The sequence below is a fragment of the Pogoniulus pusillus genome, chromosome 14 (genome assembly GCF_015220805.1).
Source record: "Pogoniulus pusillus isolate bPogPus1 chromosome 14, bPogPus1.pri, whole genome shotgun sequence".
Lineage (NCBI taxonomy): Eukaryota > Metazoa > Chordata > Aves > Piciformes > Lybiidae > Pogoniulus > Pogoniulus pusillus.
In genome coordinates this window covers 3,780,579-3,804,160 of record NC_087277.1, presented here as the reverse complement: position 1 = coordinate 3,804,160, position 23,582 = coordinate 3,780,579, and the positions used below count along the sequence as shown (strand labels likewise).

The following is a 23,582-nucleotide window of genomic DNA, read 5'->3' as shown; positions in this document are numbered from 1 at the left end:
TAAGCCTTTTTCATGGTTTAGTCTCATGATGATGTGTGTGGAAACATCTATGTTAAGCTGCACTGTTGCTTAATGTGACTTATGTAAAATGTTTTCAAGAATTAATGGGAGACAAAAGTGTTTCTGATTAGGAAAAGGAAACAAGACTTACTAACTTCATTAGAGAAATTGGATTCATATTGCCTTACACGAAAATGCAATGGCAAAAGGCTGAAACTAGGCACTGGAAAAATAATATTTACTTCTTCCTGTCATAGGAAGAGCTATGAGAATCACCTGCTGCTGCAGGACTCCCTGAGCTAAGAGAAGAAACATCTTCCAACTGTTTGCAGTGGTGATGTCAATCCCCCAGAGTACGCTGATGTGCTCGCGGTGCGATTGCGTCACCAATGAGAAGCTTTAATTGAGTTATGGGCCTGTATATTGACACAAGCATCAAATGACTTTGTCTACAAGAATCAGCTGCTCCAAACATTACCAACCTGCTTCTCTGAGCGTAAATCAGATATACTTTATCTTGTGTCTAACCTTTCCAGCATTGATTGGCCAGGGCTGGGTGCTAGGTTGGACTGGATGAGCTTGGAGGTCTCTTCCAACCTGGTTGATTCTATGAAACAAGTGACAGGAGCCATGGTATGCAGATGGCAGCTGCATTTCAAACACTTACAATTAGGGAGATTTATATTAACATCTGCCACTAGGACAGAGTTGTAACCAGCCTCTTTTGGATTCTCTTGCCTAGACCTTCCCCCATCTGATGCTGCAGTATCCATGTAGAGAACAAGAGAATTCTATTTGCAAACTGCACCCCAGAGGCAGGCAGTTATAAATGGTACTTAACATCAGAGTTAAAAAGGATAAAAGAGTTGTGTTATGTACTTAACAGTTTTCCTGGGATTGTGTGGAAAGCAAAGCTACACATCTGCTGCAGAAAGAAAGCACTAAATAATGTTTTCCATTAACAAAGGTCTATTCTCTGTGTGTAATTCATAGAGTCACAGAATGGTTTAAGATGTAAAGTAACAAGAGAGAGAGATTAAGGTAAGAGTTTAAGATTACAGAATCACAGAATGGTTTAGGTTGGAAGGGACCTCAAAGCTCAGCCAGTTCCAACCCCCAGCCATAGGCAGGGACACCTCCCACTAGAACAGGTTGTTCAAGACCTCATCCAACCTGGCTTTGAACACCTCCAGGGAGGGAGCAGCCACAGTCTCCCTGAGCAACCCATTGCAGTGTTTCAGTTCTCACATTGCATGTCAGAAGAAAGCTGAAAACAGATAAAATTGTTTGTTTGTTTTTTATCATCTCAATACACAATACTGAAGATAATTATTTCAGTTTCAAATATGCCTACATGGTTATCTGAGTTTACTGAAGTTCTAAACTCACAGCATTACACTTTTTAATGGGATACCTGATATTCTGAACTGCAGCTATGGTGTATCAGAGCTCCCCAAACCTTGTGGTGCAGCTGTGTGTTTCCTGAGCTGCACTGGGGCAGGAGAGCAGAGGCTGTGTTCTCGAGTACACCTGCTTGTTTGCCTCTGAGACCACATCTTGCAGAGAGAACAAGTGATTCCTCACACCTCCCTCTCTCCTGGGGGAAGATAGAATAGGAAAAGGAGGTGATTGTGCCATTGTACTCGGCTCTGCTGAAGCCACACCTTGAGTATTGTGTTCAGTTTTGGGCACCACAATTCAAGAGAGATGTGGAGGTGCTGGAGTGGATGCAGAGGAGGGCAACAAAGCTGGGGAAGGGCCTGGAGAATAAACCTGATGAGGAACAACTGAGGGAGCTGGGGATGATTAGTGTGAAACAGAGGAAGCTGAGGGGAGACCTCATTGCTGTCTACAGCTACCTTAAGGGACATTGTGGAGAGGCTGCTGCTGGGCTCTTCCCACAGGTAAGTGGAGACAGAACAAGGGGGAATGGCCTCAAGCTGAGGCTGAGGAGGTTTAGATTGGACATTAGGAAAATGGTTTTCATGCAGAGAGTGGTCAGGGGCTGGAGTGAGCTGCCCAGGGAGGTGGTGGAGTCACCCAGCCTGGATGTGTTTAAGGGTGGTTTGGATGTGGTGCTTAGGGCTATGGTTTAAGGTGACTTTTGTAGAGTAGGGTTCTAGGTTGCCCTTGGTAATCCTGAGGGGCTTGGCCAACCTGCATGTTGTTGTGATTCTGTGAGAAAATGTAACCTTGCATTGGAGTTCTTCTTTAAGGTTCCCTGTTGAGAGCAGCTATGCTGCACAGCCAGCCTCACATAGCTTGAAGACAGAGTTATCCACCTGCTCCTGAAGCACCTGGAGCAGTTGGTTCACTGTGAAATCTAAATGGAGGCAACTAGAATGAAATGACTATGAGTGAAGGACTGAATTGCAGAGGAGCCTAGGAGGGCTGAGGAAAGGGAAATATCAGAGACTGATAGGAGACAATTCAAACTGTTATGTTTTATGCTTTAAAATCACTAGTGTGACAGTGATCAGTTAACATTTTGACACAGAAGCAAACATTTATTGGCTTCCTTGCTTGAACAATAACTGATATTGCAAGAAGAGACCTAAGAAAAAATAACTCTTCACCTTATACTGATAATTCATCCAAATGAAGCATCCAAAAAGTGTACAAATGCAGATGATCAGTGGAGAAAACACTGGTTTGTTCTAGGGGCAGAAAGCAACATTGCAGGCAACGAGGGTTTGCTCTCACAAATGCTTTGTTCTGACACACTTCATCTTGATCGTTTTCAGCTGCTGAAGGCAGAGGGAGTTAGCTGTAAAACTGCATTACAAAACCAAATTGAAGATGTTGCACTTCACATTAGCTGTAATATGAAAAAAAGAGGGAAAATTAAAGGATAAGATGAATGATCTGTCAGTCTGAAAGCACAGGGAGGGCTAAATTTAAAAGCTGGACACAGTCATTGAAGACAGTGTGATGCCAAAAAACTGTAACATTAGCACTGAAAGGAGAGCCACAGGCAGTGTAGGGTAAGGTGGTAAACTTCAGCCTTGTGATAGTGAACTTATCCCCACTAAGGGAGTTTGTGAACTAAACTCATAGGAAAACAACCTCCTGGAAAGAATTCAAATTGTAATGGGACCAGAAGAAGAAGTATCCATTATAGGATTAAAAAGAGGTCATGCTCTGGTGTTGCTTAGTTGGTTCTCTCACTTTTCTGTCCAGAGTCCGTCTTAGGACATCCTCAGAGGTTGAGAACAGTTATAGGACAGGGGTGGACAGCTGAACTTTTCACTCAATTCAAGAGAGATGTTGAGGTACTGGAAGGTGTCCAGAGAAAGGCAGCAGTACTGGTGAGGGGCCTGGAGCACAGCCCTGTGAGGAGAGGCTGAGGGAGCTGGGGGTGTGCAGCCTGCAGCAGAGGAGGCTCAGGGCAGACCTCATTGCTGTCTGCAACTACCTGAAAAGAGGTTGTAGCCAGGTGGGGTTGGGCTCTTCTCCCAGGCAACCAGCAACAGAACAAGGGGACACAGTCTCCAGTTGTGCCAGGGGAGGACTAGGCTGGATGTTAGGAGGAAGTTGTTGGCAGAGAGAGTGATTGGCATTGGAATCGGCTGCCCAGGGAGGTGGTGGAGTTACCATCCCTGGAGGTGGTGAAGCAAAGCCTGGATGAGGCACTTAGTGCCATGGTCTAGTTCATTGTCTAGGGCTGGGTTCTAGGTTGGACTGGATGATCTAGGAGATCTCTTCCAACCTGGTTGATTCCATGATCTCCCCGTGGTTGAGGCTAAGTGGAAGGATAGACAGGGACTTGTGTGTATAGGAATAGGTTGGAATTGATGATCTCAAAGGTCTTTTCCAACCTTGTTAATTCTGTGATTCTGTGAATAGCAACTTCCCCAATATGTTCCATCCTGAACATAAATAAATACTGATTCAAAATGTTTTCTGTCTCAATTTAAGCTACCTGCTATAGAGTGGGTAGGGAATGAGAAAGTAAAAGCATGCATATGCTGTTTATCAAACTGTAGGTCTTTCTGTGCCTGTCACCTAATCAGCAGACAGCAGATACTGTTTATGATGACCTTTCCTAGTTTACCAGCATTTGAATAGTGGGAGCCTTCTAATCCCAGTGCATCCACACTGCATTTGAAATTGCTTGTGGCAGCAACAACTCATGTCTTTATCCATGCTGATAGCCACTTACTGGTGTGGAGATGGAAACTGTGCATCTATTAGCTCCTGCTGAAGCTGCTGCTCTGGTTTGTGTCTGCCATTAGCTGCACAGCAATGACAAAACTTGTTTCTGAAAATGTATGTCATCTATTCTAAGTATTGCTACTTGGTTTGTTAGGGAGCTTATTGTTTTCTTCTAATAGGGAGCATTTACAAGTGAGGAAAAAGCCTCCTGATTATTTTCTCCAGGCTGTGGCAGAAAAGGTGCTAAGGTTGTCATTATTGCTACGATGGTAGAATGGGCTGAAGATCATAATAGGGTGTCACAAGGAAATGGTTTTAGTGAGATATTAGCCAGAGGTCTGGTGTAGTTCTAAACTATATGTCAAGCCTTGAAAGTTTTCAATTGATTTGTCTCCAGGTTTAGCACAGTGAAAATCTCTATGGTAAAGGGTTATCACAGAGACACTAAGGCTGTGTAACGCAGAGGTTCCCTGCTCAGCCTGGGCACTTATATGTAGACCTCAAAGGGCTTTTAATCACTGGATGCTTAACTAATTTGCAGCAGATAAGTAACAATTATAGCCTCCCTTTAATTCCTAAAGTATTTGTAGGCAGACCATAACTCTCAAACTGTTCAGTCGCTCAAGGCTCTTGCAGAAGTAGCTCTTTAAGGAATACTTTCCAGCTGCTACATTTCACTGCTTTAAAATTCACACGTCAATTTCTGCCTTTGTTTTCATGTCAAATAGCCTAGCAAGAATTTAGCACTTCGAGTGCTTTTGTAAAATGTAATGCATCTACATGGTAACATAACCTGACTGGAAAATCTGTTTATTGTGCACTGCCCTGTTGAGAAAAAGGATATATTGTTAACTGAGTAGGAAAAGCTTCATTTTTAATTTAGTTATTTTTAAATAGTGCTGCTGATATGTGAAGTTATATATTGGCCCTCTTAGTCATGGAAAGTCAGAAGTGTCTTCTCTGACTATATATATACTATGTTTTTAACAATTCAAAGTAAAAGAATAATTTATATATCAATTTATATATATATACACACACACCTTTGAGATCATCAATTCCAACCTATCCCTATACACACAAGTCCCTGTCTACCCTTTCACTTAGCCTCAACCACAGGGAAATCATAGAATCAACCAGGTTGGAAGAGACCTCCAAGCTCATCCAGTCCAACCTAGCACCCAGCCCTAGCCAGTCAACCAGACCATGGCACTAAGTGCCTCATCCAGGCTTTGCTTCAACACCTCCAGGGATGGTGACTCCACCACCTCCCTGGGCAGCCCATTCCAATGCCAATCACTCTCTCTGCCAACAACTTCCTTCTAACATCCAGCCTAGACATCCCTTGGCATGACTTGAGACTTTGTCCCCTTGTTCTGTTGCTGGTTGTCTGGGAAAAGAGACCAACTCCCTAAAAACACTCTTATATACCTTAATACTACTATATTTGTTTGTATAAGTATGTATATATTTTTCTGTATTTATATAGGCACAAAGCACACACATTATATCTATATCTATATTTAGATCATCTAGATCTAGATCAGCTATATCATCTGTATCTATACTATATATCTATATCTCCATATCTCTCTCTCTCTCTATATATATATATATGTAGCCAGATCATGCAGTAATAACTTCACAGACCACATGTGCTCACAACAGTGTAATTAGAGAAAGTGGTTTTGATGTTTGCCTTTTTGATGTTTTAAAAAATAGAGAAAGTGCCTCTTAAATTGAAAGGCAGAGAAATTTCCTTATTGATCCAGGCGTTCAATCCTCCCTTCTGAAGAGAGAAAACAAAACCCAAAGCAACTACAGCCACATGCAAATAATCGAAGCTCTTTGCCAAGTAATTAAATAATTCCTTATATGAAATGCTCTTGGTTTGGAACAGAAGGGTTGCATTTAAAGAGACATAATCACTGAGCTTTTCTTGGGGGGGAGGGGGTTTGCTGCTCTATAAAGTGAGAGTTATTTCAAAGAATGTTGTCAAACACGCAGTATCACAGTATCACAGTATCACCAAGGTTGGAAGAGACCTCATAGATCATCAAGTCCAACCCTTTACTACAGAGCTCAAGGCTAGACCATGGCACCAAGTGCCACGTCCAGTCTTGCCTTGAACAGCTCCAGGGACGGCGACTCCACCACCTCCCCGGGCAGCCCATTCCAGGGTCCAATGACTCTCTCAGTGAAGAACTTTCTCCTCAACCTAAATTTCCCCTGGTGTAGCTTGAGGCTGTGTCCTCTCGTTCTGGTGCTGGCCACCTGAGAGAAGAGAGCAACCTCCTCCTGGCCACAACCACCCCTCAGGTAGTTGTAGACAGCAATGAGGTCTGCCCTGAGCCTTCTCTTCTCCAGGCTAACCAATCCCAGCTCCCTCAGCCTCTCCTCGTAGGGCTGTGCTCAAGGCCTCTCCCCAGCCTCGTTGCCCTTCTCTGGACACGCTCAAGCATCTCAATGTCCCTCCTAAACTGGGGGGCCCAGAACTGAACACAGCACTCGAGGTGTGGTCTAACCAGCGCAGAGTACAGGGGCAGAATGACCTCCCTGCTCCTGCTGGCCACACCATTCCTGATGCAGGCCAGGATGCCAGTGGCTCTCTTGGCCACCTGGGCACACTGCTGGCTCATGTTCAGGCAGGTATCAATCAGCACCCCCAGATCCCTCTCTGTCTGGCTGCCCTCCAGCCACTCCGACCCCAGCCTGTATCTCTGCATGGGGTTGCTGTGGCCAAAGTGCAGCACCCTGCACTTGGAGCTATTGAACCTCATCCCCTTGGACTCTGCCCATCTGTCCAGGCGGTCAAGGTCCCGCTGCAGAGCCCTTGTGCCCTCCACCTTGCATCTTGTATTCGTTTCCTTGTGTAGGTGTATGGCAATGCAAAGCTAGAGCTTAAGTTCTTTTTCTTAGAGGAGGAGGAAAGTGCATGTGTGTTTGTCTCACAGCGCAGCAACAGGCACTCTGAGTTGTGAGCACACTGAAATGCTAATGCCACTACCCGCAGTTTAGTATTACACACAGGTCAGTGTTATGTGTAAAGGGGAGAAAGACATTTCTCTAAGGACAAATAATATTATTCATAACACAGTCCTTGCGCTTTCCAGTGATAGTATCAGTTGCTCAGAGCTGACTGAAACAAGTTTGAGTTGGTCTGATAAGGGACTGAGGCTTGGGTCCAAGCCCAGATCATTTTACCAAGGCTGCAGCAGAGTGTGTTCTAACGCTGTGTAGCCAGGGAGTTGCTGGGAAAAGCAACACAAGTATTTAGGTGAAATCCTGGTTCCATGGCAAAATTGTCATTAATGTCAAGATTTCCCCCATACTGTGAGGCCAACAGATCCTTGCTGAAGGCATTTTGAAAATAAAAGCCCTTTCTAATGCCAGGTCTGACTGAAAGGCTTAATTTTACTGTAGTTTATGAAAATTCTCTGTGAAAGGCAGTTAAGATTTTGCTATAATGATTTTGCTGATTGCTGCTTTGAAAACTGTGAAGAGAACTAAAGCTGAAAGATTTTTGATACTGAAACATCTGATAGGATGAATCCATCTCAAAGTGTGAAGACTTCCCTCAATCAATGGTGTGTCTCACATGCAGGTTGGGAACCAACACGTAGGCTCCATGGTGACCTGAAGATAAACCTCTACTCCTTTTTAAACTCTGTTTAAACAATGTCAGGAAATTAGAGAAAAGATAAAGAAGAAGAAGAGGATTCATTTCTTATGCACTCTAGAGGGCATAGAAGGGACATATTTTTACTAGTGATAACCTGCTGATACTCAGAAATTGGCCTGCTGGAACACAGTGATGAGAGGGTAACATCTCTGCTTCTGCTGTGCCCTGGCTGGGCTCCATGTCTTCTCTCTTGCTGTTGTAGCCAAACTCCCAAAGTGGCTGCATTTACAGTCAGGACCAGGGTTAGTTGGTTTTTCTCTCTCTTCCTCTCTTCCTCTCTTCCTCTCTTTCTTTTTCTTTCTCTTTCTCCCTTCTTTCCTTCTTTCCTTTGCTTCCTTCTTTCCTTCTTTCCTTCCTTCCTTCTTTCCTTCTTTCCTTTGCTTCCTTCTTTCCTTTGCTTCCTTCTTTCCTTCGCTTCCTTCTTTCCTTCGCTTCCTTCTTTCCTTCGCTTCCTTCTTTCCTTCGCTTCCTTCTTTCCTTCGCTTCCTTCGCTTCCTTCTTTCCTTCTTTCCTTCTTTCCTTCTTTCCTTCTTTCCTTCTTTCCTTCTTTCCTTCTTTCCTTCTTTCCTTCTTTCCTTCTTTCCTTCTTTCCTTCTTTCCTTCTTTCCTTCTTTCCTTCTTTCCTTCTTTCCTTCTTTCCTTCTTTCCTTCTTTCCTTCTTTCCTTCTTTCCTTCTTTCCTTCTTTCCTTCTTTCCTTCTTTCCTTCTTTCCTTCTTTCCTTCTTTCCTTCTTTCCTTCTTTCCTTCTTTCTCTTTTTTCTTTCCTTTGCTTCCTTCTTTCCTTCTTTCCTTCTTTCTCTTTTTTTTTCTTTCCTTTGCTTCCTTCTTTCCTTTGCTTCCTTCTTTCCTTTGCTTCCTTCTTTCCTTCTTTCCTTCTTTCCTTCTTTTCTTCTTTCTCTTTCTTCTTTCCTTTGCTTCCTTCTTTCCTTCTTTCCTTTGCTTCCTTCTTTCCTTTGCTTCCTTCTTTCCTTTGCTTCCTTCTTTCCTTCTTTCTCTTTTTTTTTCTTTCCTTCTTTTCTTGTTTCCTTCCTTTGCTTCCCTCTTTCTTTCTTTTCCTCCCGCCTTAGATTCGCTGTCTCCCCGGGAAGTGCGGAGCGGGGCGCCGGGCGAATGCACGTCAGGTGAGGGCAGGATCGGGGAGCGCTGCGGCAAGCGGCCAGCAGGGGGCGGCCGTGCGGCGCCGGGGCCCGGTGGCTCCGTGGGCTCTGCGCCGGCCTCCCTCAGGACCTGGCGGGGCCTGCGGCGCGCCGAGATGAAGAGCTCCATAGAGTGGGTCGAGGGGAAGCTGTCTCCAGAAATCTATCAGCAGCAGAAACTGCTTTCCCAGTGGGGCCAGCTGCATCCTGGGCTGCACCAAAGGAACCATCAAGAGAGGTGATCCTGCCCTTTCACTCTGCTCTGGTAAGACCTCCCCGGCAGTACTGCATCGAGCTCCGATGCCCTCACCACAGGAACGCCATGGGCATGATGGAGCGAGTCCAGAGCAAGGAACACCTCTGCTACAAGGACAGGCTGAGGGAGCTCTGGGCAGCCTGGTCTAGGAGAGGATGCCCCTGCTGACTGCTGGAGGGTTGCAAGAGATGACCTTTGGAGGCCCCTTCCAACCCAAACCATTTGTGTGTTAGTGTCCTTCTAATACCTCTAAAACAAAACCTTTCAACCTTTGAGGGTCCAAACAGAAACACTACCTCCCTGTTTCTCTGTGTGTGTGTATCCCATATCACAGAATCACAGAATGGCTTAGGTTGGAAGGGAGCTCAAAGCTCAGCCAGTTCCAAGCCCTCTGCCATAGGCAGGAACACCTCCCACTAGAGCAGGCTGCTCAAGGCCTCATCCAGCCTGGCCTTGAACACCTGCAGGGAGATTGTGGAGCACGGAATCACCCAATGGGATCAAAGATGTGTTTAGTTCACCTGAGGAATATTTCTAAAGCCACACAGCTCATTTGAGCTGCAGATTATGCAGTACATGCAGAAGTATTAGCTGAGTGGCATTTCCTGTTCAATGGCTTTATTGATGATCTGGACCAGGGGATTGAGTCCAGCATCAGTCAGTTTGCAGATGACACCAAGCTAGAGGCAGGTGTTGATCTGTTGGAGGGTAGGAGAGCCCTGCAGAGGGACCTGGCCAGGCTGGATGGGTGGGCAGAGGCCAATGGGATGAGATTGAACAAGGCCAAGGGCAGGGTTCTGCACTTTGGCCACAACAACCCCAAGCAGTGCTACAGGCTGGGGACAGAGTGGCTGAGAGCAGCCAGGAGTAAGGGGACCTGGGGGTACTGATAGGTAGTAGGCTGAAGATGAGGCAGCAGTGTGCCCAGGTGGCCAAGAGAGCCAGTGGCATCCTGGCTTGCATTAGGAACAGTGTGGCCAGCAGGACAAGGGAGGTTCTTCTGCCCCTGGGCTCAGCTCTGCTCAGGCCACACCTTGAGTGCTGTGTCCAGTTCTGGGCTCCTCAAGTCAAGAGAGATGTTGAGGTGCTGGAAGGTGTCCAGAGAAGGGCGACAAAGCTGGTGAGGGGCCTGGAGCACAGCCCTGTGAGGAGAGGCTGAGGGAGCTGGGGGTGTGCAGCCTGCAGAAGAGGAGGCTCAGGGCAGAGCTCATTGCTGTCTACAACTACTTGAAGGGACATTGTAGCCAGGTGGGGTTGGTCTCTTCTGCCAGGCAAGCAGCAACAGAACAAAGGGACACAGTCTCAAGTTGTACCAGGGGAGGTCTAGGCTGGATGTTAGGAGGAAGTTCCTGGCAGAGTGAGTGATTGGCATTGGAATGGGCTGCCCAGGGAGGTGGTGGAGGCACCATCCCTTGAGATCTTCAAGAAAGGAGTGGATGAGGCACTTAGTGCCATGGTCTAGTTGACTGGATAGGGCTGGGTGCTAGGTTGGAGTGGATGATCTTGGAGGTCTCTTCCAACCTGGTTGATTCTATGATTCCATGATTCTATGGTTCCTTTGCTTTCCCCCTCCTTTCTCATGAAATGCTCACCACGATGCCATTAGTGTGTTGTCAAGACTGGGGAACCAAAGCACACATGTCTTTGGGGAGCATAAGAAGAGTCTCTATGGGGTGTTTGACAAAAAGGTCACTATGAAAGCATGACCAAAAAAAGGGGCAGGTATGCACTTACCTTGCTTAAATACTTGCCAAGGAAATTCACCTTCCATCTGGGGCTCTTTAGCTTGGAGAAGGAGAGACTGAGAGGTGATCTCAGCAATGTTTATAAATACATAAAGGGTGAGTGCCAGGAGGCTGGAGCCAGGCTCTGCTGATGCCCAATGTGCTAGTTTGAAGCTAGCTAAAACGTTTTGGTGAGAAGAACTAGATTGCAGGCTGTGAAAGGAAAACAATGGTGATGGCTACTTCACTCATAGGCTTGTTGAGAGATACAAGAAGAAGAATCAAAACATAGATAAAAGCACTTCTCCTGCTGGGGAGCTCTGAGCTGCATCTCTCTAACCTCACCCCCTGTTTCTCTGACTAATCCACTTTGGTCCCTAACCCCCTGGCCGAACCTCCTTTCTTCCTTGGGACTGGGGTAAGGTTGAGAGGGGTTAGGGGAAGGTGCAGGGGTGGTTGGGAGCCCCTCCTGGGGACTCAGGTTTCTGGGAGGGCTGTTGTGTTTCTGTATTATCTTTTACCTTGTCTATTTCTGTCTATAACTGTATATACTGTAAATATCTGCTTGGATATTGTGCTAGCTGTAAATAGAAGCTTCAGTCATATTTCCAGAACTGGCTGAGTCTAGTCTGGGTGATTTCCAAAGTGTGTGGGGGCAGGTAACACCCAAACCATCACACCCAATGACAGGACAAGGGGCAATGGCTGGAAGTGGAGGCATAGGAAGTGTCATTTAAACATGAGGAGGATTTTTTTCCCTGTAAGGGTGACAGAGCACTGGAACAGGCTGCACAGGGGTGATGTGGAGTCTCCCTCTCTAGAGATATTCAAGCCCTGTCTGGATGTATTTCAATGTGATCTGCTTAAAGTGATCCTGCTCTAGCAAGGGGACTGGATGATCTTTTGAGGTCCCTTCCAGCCTCTGATATTCTGTGATTCTGTAAATTATTAACTTGTGAAGGTACTTCAAATAGAGGCAGTGGCAAGATTTGGATGTGTGATCTGTAACATCAAGAAATAACCACAACAGGTGGCTTTATGCAGTGCATGATGGTAAGATTAAGACCTATCTTGTTGCTTTTTTTGATATGAGGATTGAATTTAGGCATGAAATAGAGAAATGAGATTAGCTGCACTAAAAAGACATTTTGGTCAGAAATGTTAGTTGAATTTTTCATGCTTTATTGTTCTACAAAATTTTCATCTATTCAATGAGAGATACTACAAGAACAGGTGAAAAAGAGGACTGGGACAAAAAAAATCTCTTACTATCATACTGAAGCTATGGTTTTCAGCCATCCTGGCAGGGTAGGAAGGAATCTGTGTGCAGAGTTCTTTGTGGCAGTCAGGCATGCCCTAGTTTTGATTCTTTGACCACATATAATCAGCTTAGTACTTCCTCAGCAAAAGACCAGTGGATGCTGAGATGCTCAGTGAAGAAACAAGCAGGCTTGCAGAGTAACTCATACATGTGTATCTCCTCTTTGGAGTGATGGTGCGATGGGAGGAAAGTACAGGAGTATGTTCAGTGCTTCTCCTGGAGAAGAAACAGGTTTCTTAGGGAGGTTGTGGAGGCTCCCTCTCTGGAGGTGTTCAAGGCCAGGTTAGATGAGGCCTTGAGTGACCTGTTCTAGTAGGAAGTGTCCCTGTCTGTGGTGGGGGGTTGAAACTGGATGATCCTTGAGGTCTCTTTCAACCTAAACCATTCTATGATTCTATGATATGGGATACACACACACAGAGAGAAACGGGGAGGTAGTGTTTCTATTTTGACCCTCAAAGGTTGAAAGGTTTTGTTTTAGAGGTATTAGAAGAACATTAACACACAAATGGTTTGGGTTGGAAGGGGCCTCCAAAGGTCATCTATTGCAACCCTCCAGCAGTCAGCAGGGGCATCCTCTCCTAGACCAGGCTGCTCAGAGCTCCCTCAGCCTGTCCAAAAAAACCCAACTAATTGACATCTTTCCCTGAAAAGATGTTTAACTCCCTTGCACTGGAAGATATTTATCAACCCTGAGGTTTTAAAGATAAATTAGTTATCCTGGGCAAAATCCATGCAATGCATGAAATGGACCAAGAGCTTGAATTTGGTGTGAAATTTTGTCAGAGTGCAAGGGGAAGATCAGATTGCTTGCAGCAGCTTGTGTTGTCAAGGCATTCTATAGCATTTAGTAAAGACCCAGCTTCAGAATTCTTGCTCAAGTACCTTGCATCACTGTGGTTTGGCTGAAGTGTTACTAAGAGCAGATAACTGTCTGTCTGGGTGCCATATGGTTGCCTTTCTATAAATTACAGTCTGAACATGAAAAAGCTGAGTGCAGGATATTTCCTTTATGCACTTCAGAATCTAAGAAACACGATTATAACATGCAACAAAACTCCCCAGAGCTTGGCTTGGTTTAATCTGGATTGCATCTTCAAAGATGTAGTTGGAATTCTGATAGTGAAATCTGAATCACAGAATCATAGAATCGAGCAGGTTGGAAGAGACCTCCAAGATCATCCAGTCCAACCTAGCACCCAGCCCTGGCCAGTCAACCAGACCATGGCACTAAGTGCCTCATCCAGGCTTTGCTTCAACACCTCCAGGGATGGCAACTCCACCACCTCCCTGGGCAGCCCATTCCAATGCCAATCACTCGCTCTGCCAGGAACTTCCTCCTAATATCCTGCCTAGACCTTTTCTGGCACAACTTGAGACTGTGTCCCCTTGTTCTGTTGCTGGTTGCCTGGCAGAAGAGACCAACTCCACCTGGCTACAGCCTCCCTTCAGGTAGTTGTAGACAGCAATGAGGTCTGTCCTAAGCCTCCTCTTCCCCAGGCTAAACACCTCCAGTTCCCTCAGCCTCTCCTCACAGGGCTGTGCTCCAGGCCCCTCACCAGCTTTGTCTCCCTTCTCTGGACACATTCCAGCATCTCAACATTTCTCTGGAATTGAGGAGCCCAAAACTGAAAACATTGCTGTGCTCATTTTGCCACTTGTTTTCTATATGCAAAATATTGTTGACCAGATGCTGCTTTTTTGTAAGTTGCAAACCAGGGTTTTATAAATGACTGCAAATCACTGTCAGAATAGATGGCATTATATAGGCATGTGAGCTTAATCTTTTCATGCAAGAGATGTAAAGTACTTTACCAGCAATAATACTTGGATACAGGTCTATGTAGTTTCTTGCTTTCTGTGGTTTTGGTGTCTCCTGCTCTACTATTGCTGCACTTGAAGATCAAATCAACTCAGTGCCACAAACCTGTCTCTAGTTCTGCAACCTCTATGGACATACATGGCTGGTAACTGTTCAGTGGGCATCAGCTGAGAACAGTATCCAAACAGAAGGATGCCTCTAGTACTTTCAGAAGGAGAAATGTGCATTTTCACAAGTAATGTCTCTCCTAATCATCATTATTGCCCTCATCTGATCCAAAGAATGGGTGGTTTAATTACTGCAGATAAATATACAGTTATAAAATGCTTTATCTCCAATTCTGAGTTACAAGAGTGTGGCAAGGATGCTAAAGAAGGAGTAATGGGTTTGGCTTTCCCACCCCCCCCAAGAATTGTACAACATCTCAATGATAGAGCAGAGGGTAAAATGCTAAGCTACCAAAAGTGATCCATTTCCAGGTCATGAGCCCAACACTTTCTCTAAGAGCTAAAGTTAATATTTATGTAAGCCCCAAGGCAGTAATTTTGAAGGTGTTGATCTTGGGAATTAATTGCTGCTTTAAACGGGCAGTTAACAGTTTAAACAACATTTTTATTGGCATACAGTAGTCAAATGCCTACCAGTGTGCTGATGGGTTTATGATGAAGAAAGTGAATTAATAGTCTAGCTTTGAGTTACATGCTATTAGAGGCACTGGATCTTTTAAGTACCCTGTGGTAATGTATGGGAGATGTACAGTGTAGATAATGTTCATTTTTAACTATTGTACTTCAGACTGTTTTCTGTTCTATATACACTCAGAAGTGAAGTTTTCAGACTGAGGACTTATTGTGATGGTTTGGGTGTTCCCTGCCCCACTTCCCCCACTCTTATGAAATCACCCAGACTAGACTCAGCTGAGCTGGAAATTAAGAATGAAGCTTTATATTTACATCTTAGCACAATATACAAGCAGATATTTATAGTATTTACAGCTATATGCAGAAATATTCAAGTTAAAAGGTAATACAGAAACACAACAGCCCTCCCAGAAACCTGAGTCCCCAGGAGGGGCTCTCACCACCCTTCAACCTCCTTTCCACCCCTCTACCTTATCCCAGACTTTGCCTTACATGCAAGGTGAGTTTGGAGAACCGGCCAGGAGGGTTAGGAAGCAGAAGGATTAGTTGCACAGACAGCAAGTTAGGGAGAAAAGGCAACCAGAGACACACAGCAACTGTGTTATCTGTTTGTGTTCTTGTTTTTATCCATCTCAGCAAGCCTATGAGTGCAGTAGCCATCACCATAGTTTCCTTTTCACAGCCTAGAATCTAATTCTTCTCACCAAAATATTCCAGCTAGCTTCAAACTAGCACACTTATGCTTCCAGGGAACTCTAGGCTCTGGTGCTCATATTGCCACACTGGTTTTCTACAGCATAAAGCACTATGCTTGGAAGAAGCATTGCCAGGTTGTCACAGGTACTGTGATGCACTGTGCTCAGAGAAATGGCTTCAAAACTCATTCCACTTACAAACAGATTGTTTGGATTTGGTATAGTCAATGTAGTATTTATGTTACCACTAGCATTAGAGGAAACCAAAGGTATTCGTGAAGCTGCTGAGGGGCCTGGAACACAAGGCCTGTGAAGAGAGGCTGAGGGAGCTGAGGGTGTTTAGCCTGCAGAAGAAGAGGCTCAGGGGTGGTCCCATTGCTGCCTATAACTATGAGAAAGGAGGCTGTAGCCAGGTGGGGGTTGATCTCTTCTCCCATGCAACCAGCAACAGAACAAGGGACACAGTCTCAAGTTGTGCTGGGGGAAGTATAGGCTGGATGTTAGGAGGAAGTTGTTGGCAGAGAGAGTGATTGGCATTGGAATGGGCTGCCCAGGGAGGTGATGGAGTCACTGTCCCTGGAGGTATTCAAGAAAAGCCTGGATGAGGCACTTAGTGCCATGGTCTTGTTGATTGGCTAGGGCTGGGTGCTGGGTTGGACTGGATGATCTTGGAGGTCTCTTCTAACCTGAACCTATGATTCAAGTAGCATCATATAAGCTATGGTTCTATTTGAAATCCTATTAATTATGTCAATTTTTATGGCTTAGTGATTAGGCATTTTGAGAACTTGATTGTGATTAGAAGCATGACACCTAATTTCTCTCTGCCTGAAGTACCAGTCTCAAATAGTGTAGCTGTGCCTGCTTTCTGAAGGGAAACACAACCTTGCAGTGTGCACAACTCCACTGAAGTGAGTTTTGCACACATCCTTGGGCACCTGTGCCAGGAGAGGTTGTGCAAATGTGCTAGAGGGAATTTTCTGAAGGGGAGGCAGTAAGGCTTAGAGAGGTCTGAGCTCTGGGACTGGTTATAGCTACACAAGACAGTGCCTGTGCCTCAGTACAAGGCACACCCTCACCCTCAGGACATGGATTCCTATCTCTGTTTTCTGACTGCTGGAAAATACTGTATCTGACTGCTATTAATGACTTGGTACTAGCAGGCCAATTAGGAGCTGACTTGTGATAAGTCTTTCTCCCATTTAAAATTATGACAGCTTGCTGTCTAAGTATAGGATGAGTGCATTGTGTACTTCAGCTGAGAAGTGTGACTTGTGGTTGTAGTGAGGCTATTTGGCACAGCATAGCTGGTGTGTCTCACTGCTGTGATTCCACAGGATGCTACTAACAAACCATAGTTAGCCTCTTGCCTCACCACTATTTATTTGTCCTGTCTGACACTTTGCTTCCAAATTAAAGGTGACACATACAATTTTAACCCATTTATAGAGGTTTCTAGTTAGTTGTCTGCAAAGTCTGGTAGCTTCTATAATGGAGCACAGAAAGCCAAGCCTTTGCCTCCTCCTCATATATGGAATGTGAAATTAGAAGCTGTTTGCAAAAATAAATCATAGGTGTGGGGAGAAAAGTCCACTATAAAAAAATACATATGAAATTTGATTTATGAAGCACTTTCTTAAATAAGAAATAGTTGCAATTCTTAATTCCAGACTGTCTCTCTCTGCCTCTCCCTTTCAGTCACTATCCTGTTGGGTACTTACCTCTGATGCCCCACATCCTGGGTGCCTGACTCCTGCCTTTTTCTCTGCTGCATCTGTCACCCAGAACCTAACTCATAGCTGCTACAAATAGATTAATAAGTAATCTGAGTGTAGGGAAGCTGACACAGTCCTAAAGACTGAATCATAGAGTGGCAGAGGTTGGAAGGGACCTCTGGGGGGTCACCTAGTTCAACCCCTCTGCTAAGGTAGGTTTGCCTACATCATGTTGCCCAGGAACCAAGTGAAACCTCTTGTGTTCAGGTTTGTACCTGTTGTCCCTGGCCACCACTGGAAGATCCTAGTCCTGTCCTCATGACCCTCACTCTTTAAAGCCTGAAAGGTTTTAGGTAGACTGAAGTTCAATATGTTACTAAATTACTCAATTAGTGCATTACTTATGAATGTATGATCTATTTAGTGCTTTACTTATGAATGTATGATCTATTTAGGACTGCTGGAGAAAGCACTTGAAATTCCGACTCTGTCTTTCAGAAAACAAAGTAATATTTTAAAGAATTCTTTTTCCTTTATTTTTTCCCCCCAGATGCTGGAATGGATCAGACCTATCACCCTTTTACATAGTCATGGTGAGCTTGTGTGTCCTGCAGTTTGAAGTGCAATTTTATGCTCTTTTTTCCTGAGGTTCTAGAAGAATGTATCAGGTTTGGGGAGTGTTGTTCCATTTACTGCATTTTGTTAGTGTTTCCATTCAGCTGTGGATTCTGTAAGTCTCAAGCTAGTTTGCCTACCCTATAAATCTTGCTGTTGGTTAATGTTTGGAATTGTTCTATTATTCATCTTCTCCATTCTATTTTTTTTCCTACAATTTATTCTCTCCAGACCAAGCAGCAAGACAGTGATTTTGAATTCTAGAGGAGTGGGTTGCTTGTGTTGTGTCGTATCATTACTGTTGGCTGCTTTTCCTCCTGCCTGAGTCAAACTCTGGGCATAAAGTTAAGTAAGCTAAGTTGGAAGACTGCTGAGAGTACTCATGGGATGAGGCTGCCATTTGTGAAAAATGTAGCAAGGATGAGAATTCAAAAAGGGGCAATATTGAGAGAGCTCATTCTCCTGGCTAGCTCTGGGCAGCATGATGTTGAATGCACATCACCACATTCATTTGGCTCAGCTCATGACATTAGCCACCCCTTATTCTATACAGTCTATTTGACAGGGTCGGAAGTAGGTCTTTCAAATCATAGAATAACAGAATGGATTTGGCTGGAAGGGACCTCAAGGATTATCCAGTTCCAACCCCCTGCCATAGGCAGGGACACCTATCACTAGAACAGGTTGCTCAAGGCCTTATCCAACCTGGTCTTGAACACCTCCAGAGATGGAGCATCCACAACCTGCCTGGGCAACCTATGCCAGTGTCTCACCACCCTCACTGCAAAGAACTTCTTCCTAACATCTAGTTTGAATCTCCCCTCTTCAAGTTTAAACCCATTACCCTTGTCCTGTCATTACAAGACCTTGTAACTAGTCCCTCCCCAGCCCTCCTGTAGGTCCCCTTCAGATACTCCTTAAGAATCCTGAATGTGTGAAAGTTAGCGACAAAACTTACCTTAGAGAGATAACAAGAGAATGCAGGGGACATGGTCTAGTTGATTGGATAAGGCTGGGTGCTAGGTTGGACTGGATGAGCTTGGAGGTCTCTTCCAACCTGTTTGATTCTATGACATTCCCTCCTTCCCCAGGAAATGAGAGCACATTTGACTGAATTAGTCTAGATGCCTTTTCTCTACTTGTATAAGATTAAAATTATATTAGGAATATAAGAACAAATTGCTTTTCCTGTGTTCCCAACAGCTTGACATTAAGTTTCAGAAAACATGTAGCTCTCTCACCTACCAGCATGGCTGGAAAGAGTCCAACGAGCTTTTATTCAGAGAAACCTCACAGCCTTGGTGTGAGACAAACTTCAGACAGGTCATATTGCATAACCAGTAGCTCAGATGTCTCTGTGGTAAATTCACATGTTCTTCTGAGAGCTGCTGGGTTTTTCCTCTCATTTAGTGCTCCCAGATGTTTACTTGTTCCCAGGTGTGAAATCAAATGCTGGGAGAGCCGGACCAGGCTGCAGTATGATTCAGCACCCCTTACCTTATTACCTTGAAGGAGGGATCTGACAAGCAACATTATGTGGTATCATACCTTAACTATGCACATGTAAATATACAGACTTCAGCTCTGAGGACTAATTTGTCTGAGATAACTTGTTCCTAGGAGAGTGAGAATAGAAAGCATACAGATAGTAGGAGTGTTACTGCATGATAAATGAGTCTTCCCTTTCACCTGCTCTCAACACTGCCTGGATTCTGCAGAGTCAGGGAAATATCTTGCATCTTGTTCTGGTCTCAGCACCATGGTAAATTGATGCCATCTCTACTGAAATCTCTGGAGAAGCATTAAAACACAACCAGTCAGACTTCCATGACTTCAGATCCCATTTTATTAATCTGAATTTATATATTCAGAATGAGGTTCTGTGGCATGTGCTCCATTATGAATAAACATTTTTGTTCCCTATTGTAAAGTACTGGCTTACCTAGAGATGAAAACCTCTTTATATGTATACCCTGGAGCTGTTCAAGGCAAGATTGGACGTGGCACTTGGTGCCATGGTCTAGCCTTGAGCTCTGTGGTAAAGGGTTGGACTTGATGATCTGTGAGGTCTCTTCCAACCCTGATAATACTGTGATACTGTAATACTGATACTGTGACTTCCTTCATACAGTGAGGAAGTTGAGTTGGAATAACTCCATTTAGAGTATGTGACATGATGCAAAGTATTTTGCGGCTCAGATGCAACAATAACACTTATTACAGCAGAAATGTAAAGAAATGGAAACAGATTTTGGCTTCCTAGAATTTGTATTTCAACTCTGAGCATGGATAGGTTTTTATGACAAAAGCCATTACATTGTATTCATAGAATCATAGAATCAACCAGGTTGGAAGGACCTCCAAGACCATCCAGGCCAACATAGGACCCAGCCCTGTCCAATCAACCAGACCATGGCACTAACTGCCCCATCCAGTCTTTTCTTGAACACCTCCAGGGTCAGTGACTCCACCACCTCCCTGGGCAGCCCTTTCCAATGGCAAGTTCTAGAGATGTGGGAACTAATATCATGTGAACATAACCTTTATCCAGATGTTGGATTCCCATTTATTTTGCCTTGTAGGACTGATTACATAGTGAGCTACACTATTTTGTACAGCTGCTAAATAAACAGTGTATGAGACTTTGCACAGTCTGGGAAGGAAGCCTCTGGATCCACCTCTTCCCTGTTATGCAGAAGGAAGAGTTCAGGGAATACTAAACTAGTCATTGTGTTGGAGGAAGTGGTCTTAGGAAAATAAAGAGTCTTTTATACACATCCATGCCCCTACTAGATTGTATCTATAGTATATAAAGTAAGATCCTGCAAAAATACCCACAGTGACTTTGACTGAACTTTGAGAACTATTCTTTCCTCACCTCACTGAAATTTTCACATCTTAAAAAGCTGGGACGGGTTGCATAGATCATGTGGCACTGGGATAATAAACTCTACATTTATCAAATCACTTAGAAAACACCAGAATCTTGGGGTAAGATGTTTGGGTCAGGGGCTGATTTTTAGAAAGATAAAGTAAATTGGAAAAAGGAATTTTGGAAAAGAGAATTCTTATTTCTGAAGTTGTTTTACTTAACATAAAATGGGATTCTTTAGTAAGCTGCACTGTGGAATTAAGTGGCTGTAGATGTGTAAACAAAGTTTTTTCTCTGTTGTTGCACTTCTGTATGTGCACAAGCTCATGACTGTGCAAGGGAAGAGTGTAAACTGAACCTGGTCTGCCTGGTTCAATGTCCTTACCCAAATGACTTTGCTATGTGCTCTGAGGAATACTAAGCTGACCTTAGTGGTCCCTGTATTGCAGGGCTGGGAGTATCTATACTTCTGGCTAGAGACCCTGATGGCTATTGACCTTGATGGCTAGCTCTATCTCTGATACCATCAAGGGCAGCCCCAGCTTCAGCCTCACTACAACCTCCTTTTAGGTAGTTGTATTAATGTATTAATAATGCAATAAGCCCCAGCAGAACTAGTGATGGAGAATTGTGAGAAATGCTATATGAGAGCAAGAGAGTAAACTGTGCAAAGCTGATTTGCAGAGGCAGAAACTGGAAAAAAAGAGTGGAAAGGTGAGCTGAACACTTCAGAGGAGGAAAGGATATTCTGATTCTGCTGAAAGCAGCAGAAATAGTCATGCTTTGCACTGTGGTTTGTATTTTCTTATTGTCTCTCTACTGGACATTTCAAAGCAAGATAAGACCTCCTCATTTCTCTGTGTTATTGTAGGGGATATTTCCTACTTGTACAAATGCAGTGGTTTCTTTCCACATACAAGATGATAAGCCTCTAGTCTCAGTTTAGAGTAGGTGTAACTTCCACAGGAGCAGGTCAGATACCCAGATAAATATTCCAGGCAGGTATGGGTGGCAGCTGCATGAGTGCTGAAGGTGCTTGCACTCAGTATTCTTGCAAGTAAGTTTCCTTGTGGGTAAAGAACCTTGCAGGTTGCTTTTCCATAGTGTTGCACTATTGCTGTTGCTTGCTTTCATAGGAAAAATTGTGCAAAGTGCTCTGCATAGGTGTTGGGTTGATGCATAACAACAAATGCTAGAGCAGGAGCTCAGATCCAAATTCCTCTGAATTTCACCAATATTCCAATCCTGTTTCTAATCTGTGCATTTTGGATTTGTCTCTAGCAAATATCAAAGGCAGCATTTAAGTATTAGGTAGTTTCTCAAATAGTTACCACCATCTTTTTCTGAGGATATGGCCCTCTAGAAAGTTTATGCATGTAGTGAGGGATGCCTGTATAGCCCCTTCAGGGTTGTAAATTGGAAGGAGTGTTTTTGCATGGGGCAGCTGTGTAAATTGGAAGGAGTGTTTTGCATGGGGCAACAGCTCAGTATTATCAAAGACAGTCTGGAGTAGTTCAACTACTATCTCTCACCGTTCTGTAATTAGCTACCTTAGTTTAGAGACCAAACATAGAAGATTATTATCCTTCTGAACTGTCATTACTGTTTGGCAGCCTTCATTCATTATATGCTGTTAAAAAATAATCCCTTTCTCTAAGCTCTGCTAAAGAAAAATAGTTGTCAGAGATAAATAGCTGAAGCATGTGAGGGTTAAAAGTAACTTTTTTCCCATAAGTGTCATTCTCCCAGCTTAGAATCCTTTCATAGATACTGAGCAGCACAGAAGTGAAAGTATTTTTAATTTCAGTGTTTTGTATATTTACAGAGGGGTTACAACAAACTTCTACACTTTATCTACATTTTAATAGGGCAGTGTGATCGTATGAAGTGTATTAAGGTGGAACTGCCTTACTTATTAAACTTGTGTGAATTCGTCCAAAGCCCTTAGCAGTTGTGTGCACTAGGGGCTGGAAAGCCATGCATGATTGAGGTCATGCATCCAGCCAGTTTGTAAGATGATCCCTCTGCACCGAGCCATCAGCCATCCTTAGCATAGGGGCGCACTCATACACGCATTCCCGTCAAGTCATCTTGTGAAAGGCTGCTTGCTTCCAGCTTGGCTTGAAAGTGCAACCTTAATAAAACTCACTGAAGTCGGAGAGAAAATAGCAGTTCTGCAGCAGATAGTGCAGGGGAAAGAGACTGGGATATGCATATGCAGCTGACTAAAGCAGGCTACATGCTGGACTGTAACAGAGAGGAAACAATAAATCTTAACTACTATGCAATAAATATTCCCAATTTTAACTAAAGGAGCTATCCTCACAGTAAAGCTAAGAAAATTAACAGTTTATCCAAGCTTGATTACAGAAGTGCGAGTCTCCAGTCCTCTTGCCAAAGACTTTAAAGGAAATTAACAGCAAACTTAAAAGAAAGAGGAAGAAAAAGTTTTTCTTACAGTAGGAAAGGAAAGTAACAATAACATGTCAGTTTTCCTTTCCTTTGCTTTCCTGGCAGCGATTCTTGCTCATGTAGGCTGCAGCAACCAGCGTCGGGGTCCAGAAGCCAGTGGGAGAAGATTTAACCGGATCCAGCATGGGCAGTGCACCTATACTTTCATTCTGCCAGAACAGGACTGTCGTGAAAGCACCACAGACCAGTACAACACAAACGCTCTTCAGAGAGATGCTCCTCACGTGGAACAGGATTTCTCTTCCCAGAAACTTCAACATCTGGAACATGTGATGGAAAATTACACTCAGTGGCTGCAAAAAGTAAGTGGTTCTTGTTTCCATTTCTCACTAGCTGGATTGTTTTGGTGATGCTTAGGCTGTTCAAAGTTGTCACTAGTTTCTAGAACTGAGGTAATAAGGATCGATCTAGTTTATGGCTGTATAGGGCAGAAATGTTTCAGCCACAGTGCACCCAGTGACATTTCTCTTGGGAGC

General features: G+C 44.1%; 1 protein-coding gene across 1 annotated transcript in view; it reads left to right on the top strand.

Moving 5' to 3' along the window:
* The first annotated feature begins 1,860 nt into the window (after nt 1-1,860).
* Nucleotides 1,861-23,582, top strand: part of ANGPT1 (angiopoietin 1) — a 194,072-nt gene continuing 172,350 nt past the window's right edge. Inside the window, exons 1-3 of the mRNA XM_064153949.1 lie at nt 1,861-1,904; nt 17,698-17,740; nt 23,152-23,408. Coding sequence (XP_064010019.1) covers nt 17,698-17,740; nt 23,152-23,408 — 300 coding nt within the window. The 5' untranslated portion in view covers nt 1,861-1,904. The remainder of the gene's footprint in view (nt 1,905-17,697; nt 17,741-23,151; nt 23,409-23,582) is intronic.